The sequence below is a fragment of the Fundulus heteroclitus genome, chromosome 9 (assembly GCF_011125445.2).
Source record: "Fundulus heteroclitus isolate FHET01 chromosome 9, MU-UCD_Fhet_4.1, whole genome shotgun sequence".
Classification (NCBI taxonomy): Eukaryota; Metazoa; Chordata; class Actinopteri; order Cyprinodontiformes; family Fundulidae; genus Fundulus; species Fundulus heteroclitus.
In genome coordinates, this window is record NC_046369.1 from 727,538 (window position 1) to 734,559 (window position 7,022).

The following is a 7,022-nucleotide window of genomic DNA, read 5'->3' on the forward strand; positions in this document are numbered from 1 at the left end:
ATGAGCTTCAGTGCGGATTGTCTCCAAGTCGTCTTCAGAACAAACTGGGCTTGGTTCTTCCTCCCATCTCTGCTGAATTGCTCCAGAGTCCTGCTGCTTCATGGACACAAAAATACTGTTGAAGATTCAAGCTATTTCTTTGCTGCTCTTCCTACCTGGACATCAATCAGAGCTTCTCAATGGGAGCTGGAGCTGTGATTTCACTCCTGATGTGACATCAGGGAGGATCTGAGCTAAGAGGATCTAAAATGATCAGTTTTGGGAGTTTATGCTCTATTTTAAGTCTTTTAAATATTTTTAAACTGGCCGTTAGCAAATAGTTGATGAATGTAATGAAGTTTATTTTCAGCCCATTTTAAAAAAAAACTGATATCCAGGTTATTTGGAGCAAACGACTTCATGTATCCAGTAGATGAGAGGAGAGAGATGGAGGTTGATGTTTCAACGTTTTCTGGATCTTGGTCCATAGTTGAAGTGTTCTGCTTGTCCCTTCTGTTGTCTACTTAAACCGAGACAACAGAAGGGACAAGCAGAACTGAATATAGATTTGTGGATTTTTTACACATTTATAAATATCAGTACACATTTGTAGATCTGAATACAGATTTGTGGATTTTTTACACATTTGCAAAACGGTTTACACACAAGTAGTTTTACATATTTGCATATTGTTGTACAGACACACAAATCTCCTCACACATTTACAGATTTATTTACACATTTTCAAATCCCACTGCACACACATAAATCGAGATACAGACACACAACTCTCCACACACATTTGCAAATGACAAAGCAACAATATTGCCCCCATACACCAGGGGTCCATTCTTCGTACATTGCTTAAAACATCCGAGATCAAATGAGACATTCAAGATGATTTAATCCGGCTAATCATGATCCGGCTAATTGGGTTCTTCGAACACACCTGCTGTTTATGATTAGTATGGTTGGATTGAGTTATCTGAGATAACTGCGCGTTCATGCGTTTGTTTTAAAGGTGAAATGTATCGATAGTAGAAACAATGATCAGCAACGCTGCTATTGGCTGTTCAGCATGGCCAAAGAACGCCCACAGTTTTTCTCCCAAGCAGAACAAGAGCTTTTAATGGAAGGTTATGATGAAATTGAGTCATTAATTAAAACGACAGGGAAGACCTCAAAGTCTGCTAAAGCCAGGAGAGAGGGCTGGCAAAAAGTAGCAGACAAATTAAATGTGTAAATACTGTCCATGGTAGATGTTTGCATCATTTTCTACGGTATGAATTTTTGCATTTTAATAATTTCATATTTACTTTGTTCTTATGTCAGAGCCTCCATGGGAGCCACTAGAACATGGGGACAAGTAAAAGTGAAATACAAGAATATTCTATAAAATGGTAGCCTTTATTTTTATACATTATTTTAAAAAGCCACTTGTTATGGCGACAGATCCAATACCGGTGTAATTTCTTAGACACTGGAAGTTAAGGACACGTGCAAACTGGGAATTTTAACTAAAAATTATTTATCTATATAAAAATTTAAGTTTTTCCTTTTCCAAGTCATACACAGTTTACACGGTAAAACTGTATTACTCCGTGTCTAGATAATCCATCCATAGTTTTTTTCTAATAAAATATACAGCTCGACAGGAAGCAAGCCTTTTAAAGTAAAACTAAACTTCACAATAAAATGGCCTGAACAAATCTTATTACTGAATATGATACAAATAAAAAGCAAACCATCATACAAATAACTTAAATATTTTTTATTTATGGTACTAACACCAATTTTTCCTCTTTAAAAGCCACTATTAAATAATGTGTTTGTCTGTTTATAACAGCCACCAATAAAAAGGCAGAAAAAAAACAGGTTCTTTTTGCTTTTGTTGCGTGAGGCATGTTTCACCTTTTTTTTTCTTTCACAAAATGACACAGGGTGCCATCCGTTATATATAACTGGCATCTTCAACAAAAAAAATTGTATTTTGACCTGAAAAAACACCTGAAATTGAACGACACAACTTAAAAAAGAGAAGGAGGTAAGGCAGCGTAGTGTAGATTCCAATTGTTGATTCATGCGTTCTGTCTGTCCATTTGTCTGCGGGTGGTAACCTGACGTGAGAGTGTAACGGGCACCGAGAGGAGAGCAGAAGTGTCGTCAGACCTGGGAGATGAACTGAGGAACCTGGTCAGAGAGTATCTCTGCTGGAATCCCATGGAGTCTGAAGACGTGGCGGATGAGGAGCTGGGCGGTCTGATGGGCATTGGGTAGTTTGCGGATGGGTATGAGATGGCAAGCCTTGGAGAAACAGTCAACTACTGTCAACATGGTGGTCATACCTTGGGACACGGGTAACCCGGTGACAAAGTCTACTGCGATGTGGGACCATGGGCGTTTGGGGATGGGTAGAGGATGTAACAGTCCTGAGAGTGGTTGATTGGATGCCTTATTCTGAGCACAAACGGGACAGGCTAACACACAGTCTCTAACATCCTTAGTCCACGATGGACACCAAAAATGTCTAGATACCTGAGACTGGGTTCGGTAAATACCTGGATGAGCTGAGAGCTTGGAATCATGGCACCACTGTAACACCTCAGGAGGTACTGATCTGGGTACGTACTTGAGACCAGCCGGACCGTTACCAGGATCTGGGTCTAACTGTTGAGCCTGGCGAATCCTGTCTTCCAGATCTCACTGCAACCCTCCTATCGTGCAGGTGGAGGGTAGGATCCTCTCTGGTTCCCCTTCCATCTCATGAGGTTTTTAACTGGCGAGAAAGAGCATTCGGCTTAACGTTCCTGGATCCGGGTCTGAAGGTTATGGAGAGGTTGAATCTTGAGAAAAACAGAGACCAACGGGCTTGACGGGAGTTAAGACGGCGAGCTGACTGTAGATAGGCAAGGTTCTTGTGATCCGTCCAAATGATGATGGGCTGCTCGGATCCCTCGAGCCAGTGCCGCCACTCCTCTAACGCTAACTTAATAGCCAGTAATTCCCTATCACTCACATCGTAATTATGCTCGGCAGGGGTAAGGCGTCGAGAAAAGAACGCACAAGGATGGAGTCTATTGTCGGTCTCAGACAGCTGAGAAAGTACCGCTCCTACCCTTGTATCAGAAGTATCTATCTCCAGGGTAAACTAGTTGCTAGGATGGGGATGGATAAGGATGGGTGCCTGAGTGAACTGAGATTTAAGCTGATTAAAGGCTGTCTCAGCCTTGGATCCCCAGATAAATGGAACCTTGGTGGAAGTAAGTGCGTGTAGTGGAGTAGCGATCTGGCTGTAATTCCTGATAAATCTCCTATTAAAAATTAGCAAAACCAAGAAATCGTTGAAGTTGTTTGCGAGATTCAGGGGTGGGCCATTCTACAACTGCCTAAACCTTTTCGGGGTCAGATCTAACCTGCCCCCCTTCTAAGATAAGACCTAAAAATGAGACGGAAGGTTGGTGAAAGTTGCATTTCTCTGCTTTCACGAAAAGACGATTCTCTAATAATTGTTGGAGAACCAAACGGACATGATGCTTGTGTTGCTTGAGATTGCTAGAATAAATCAAAATGTCATCCAGATACACGAAAACGTTAAGAAAATCCCTTAAAACGTCATTAACTAACTCCTGAAACACAGCAGGAGCATTACACAACCCAAAAGGCATAACCAAATATTCGAAATGACCCAGTGGTGTCTTAAAAGCAGTCTTCCACTCGTCCCCTTGACGCACCTGAACTAAATGGTAAGCATTGCGCAAATCGAGTTTGGTAAAGACAGATGAGTTTTGGACTGGTTCGAGAGCAAATGAAAGAAGAGGAAGGGAATATTTGTTCTTAACGGTTATTTGGTTTAACCCCCGATTGTCGATAAAGGGCCTGAGGCATCCATCCTTTTTTCCCACTCAGAAAAACCCTCCACCCAAAGGGGAGGAGGATGGACAAATCAACCCCGCCAACAGCGACTCGCTCATGTATTCTTGGAGCGCTTGACGTTCAGACCTCGAGATGTTTTAAAGGTGACTAGTCGGCAGGGGAGCTCCAGGTAATAGATCTATGGCACAGTCGTAAGGATGATGGGGCTGAAGCGAACCAGCCTGACTTTTACTACAGACTAGACGAAGGTCGTGATAATCCTGGGGAACCCGTGAAAGATCTATGGGATCCTCTCTCTGAGGTGCTATGGATGGGGAATGAGATACAGGCCGAGCGGACTGTAAACAGCGGGAGTGACAAGCAGGTGACCACGATTCTAGTCGGGACTCAGTCCAATTAATCTGCGGGTTGTGAACAGTTAACCAAGCCAGCCCTAAGACCACCGGAGAGCGCTTGACCGGGAAAACAAAGAAAGATAACTTCTCTCTATGGTTACCGGAAACGATTACGTCAAGTAAACTAGTTCGATGAGTAATTAAGGTCAACCCCTGACCATCTAAGGCTGACACCTGTAAAGGTTCGGCTAATCCTTCGGTGGGAACCTGAAGTTGGTCCACAAGTCTTTGATCGATCAAATTAAAATCGGACCCAGAATCAACTAATGCTAAGACCTCCAAACAATCACGACCAGATCCTATTGATAACGGTAAACATAGTGGAGACCTAATCTGGTCACTGCTTTCTTTATGGGGAGCATTCTCAATAACGTCCGCCGCTTTCCCCATTACAACCGACGGACTCGCTCTTTTGGCCGAGCACATGCCAAATCGTCAACAATCTAATCCAGCTAACTGAGTTAGCAACGTACGAAGAACGGACCCCAGGTGTCTGTCTGCTCTCAGGTCCTTTTTCTTTCTCTGGATTTGTACAAGTTTATGTGTCCAAATGTTGGACTGGTCCTTTCTCAGTGGAGGACAATGTGTGTCTGAGAGACATGTAATGTCCATGTTTACTGCTGAAAGAGACTGATGGTCTGACCCTCCTCCTCCTTTCAGGGTGGAGCCTGCTGGAGAACAATATTTGACACCAGGTCTGAGGAAGTGTAAGTGTGTTTTTATTTGATTCATGACAACAAAGCAGCTCACATTCAACCATCTTCAAACTGTCCATCACTCATTCAGGGGTCATCATCAAAGTGTCAATAAATGATCAATAACTGCAGCTGGATTGTCTTTGTTCTCTCCATCAGATTCCTGTCAACTCACAATCGACACAAACACAGTGAGCAGAAAACTCAAACTGTCTGAAGACAACAGGAAGGTGACACGTGTGGAGGAGCTTCAGTCATATCCTGATCATCCAGACAGATTTGATGATGCTCCTCAGCTGCTGTGTAGAACTGGTCTGACTGGTCGCTGTTACTGGGAGGTCGAGTGGAGAGGATACGTTGACATATCAGTGAGTTACAGAAGAATCAGGAGGAGAGGAAACAGTGGAGACTGTTTGTTTGGACTGAATGATCAGTCCTGGAGTCTGAGCTGCTCTGATGATCGTGGTTATTCTGTTTGTCACAATGACAGTCGAACATCTATCTCCTCCTCCTCTGTCTCCAACAGAGTAGCAGTGTATGTGGACTGTCCTGCTGGTATTCTGTCCTTCTACAGAGTCTCTTCTGACTCACTGATCCACCTCCACACCTTTAACACCACATTCACTGAACCTCTGCTTCCTGGCTTTGGTGTCCGGTGGTCCGGTTCTGGTTCCTCAGTGTTTTTGTGCTGATTGAGTCTAAAGAGTATCCTCCTGTCAGAGAAAGCCTCTCCCTGTTGAACAGATAGTTCAGTCTGTTCATGTCTCTCTCTTTCACTCAGAAACACGTTTTCACATTCATGGATTCAATCTGTTTCTTTGTGAAACTCTTCTAAATGATTCCTTGGAAAGGTCTTCCTCTTCCAGTCCTTTAAAGATGGAAGCTGGGATTATTCCAGGATCCACATGTTGTTTTTCTGCCTGTTTCCAGTCAAAGCTTCACTCTGATTATCAGCATGTTGAATTTCTCTCTTGGTTTTTTTATTTCATTCATGAGTCAGATTCATGATTCATTGAAATGTTGGGCAGTTTTTCTCAATCTCTGGACATTATCTGTTATTTTTCTAAATAGATTCAAATGTTAAATCTTCCTTTTGTATATTTGCTGCACGTATACATCATGTGGTTTAATGAGTAATAAACAGATTTTCTTCTTCTGTATTTTATTCACTTGCTGCTCATTCTCTTCTGTTCCTCTGATCAATTTTTAATATGTCAATATAACAAATGTTTTTTTTTTCTATCAACAATGACTTTTAAAAAGTCTTAACTTACAGTAAAACATTTTCATCATCTTTCTGACATGTTTTTAAATGACAGATTTTTGTTCTTTAGTTGAATAAATCAGCAGCAGAAACTCAAAGCAATAATGAAATTATATTTCTGCTCCATCTTTCCAAACCTTGAAATCACGTTGAGAATAAAAGAAGAGCCGACGCTGACAGTCTGGAACTAAAATCAGCTTCTTTACTTCCAAACTGCTGAGTGGACAGACTGAAAACCAGTTTTTCATTTTCTAGCTAAACTCCTGCAGCACCAAACAGGCGCGGATTCAGGCGGGGGCGCAGGGGGCGCGCGCACCCCCCTTTTGGAGACCAAAAGTATTTTTTTAAGAGCCAGAAATTTTAAACATCCTTCATAGAATTATGATTAATAGCCATTACCTGTCATTTAGAACGCACTGTGACACCGGTGCGGCATAGCAATCACCGATTCTGGGAGTGGCATTTAGTGCCCAAATATGGGCAGTAATGATGGCCTGAAGTCACATCCTGTGTTGTTTCTTAGCAGAGGCATTGCACTCATACAGCTGCGATAAACAACAATTATTTCGGATTTCCAGAGGACTTCACCATTGAAATTTTCTAGAACTATTGTTGAAGCAAGAATGCCCACGTGCATGGCAGTTTGATGTTGCAATACATCGGGTAAAAGTGGAAAAACATCAGAAAAATAAGGAGACCGCTGCTGCAGCAGACAGATTCAACTCACATCGTTCCTTTTTGGTCTCCTTGCCTCAAACTGGTATGGCTGGATTTCGTCAAAAATCAGGTTGCTGTCAAGAAAATCTTCTATATATT

The 7,022-nt window shown here is 42.2% G+C and overlaps 1 protein-coding gene across 1 annotated transcript in view; it reads left to right on the forward strand.

Annotated features, from left to right (window-relative positions):
- The window catches only part of LOC118564088 (NLR family CARD domain-containing protein 3-like), a 66,551-nt gene extending 60,917 nt beyond the window's left edge, over positions 1-5,634 (forward strand). The window contains exons 8-9 of the mRNA XM_036140759.1: positions 4,908-4,954; positions 5,102-5,634. Coding sequence (XP_035996652.1) covers positions 4,908-4,954; positions 5,102-5,634 — 580 coding nt within the window. The remainder of the gene's footprint in view (positions 1-4,907; positions 4,955-5,101) is intronic.
- The last annotated feature ends 1,388 nt before the right edge of the window (positions 5,635-7,022 follow it).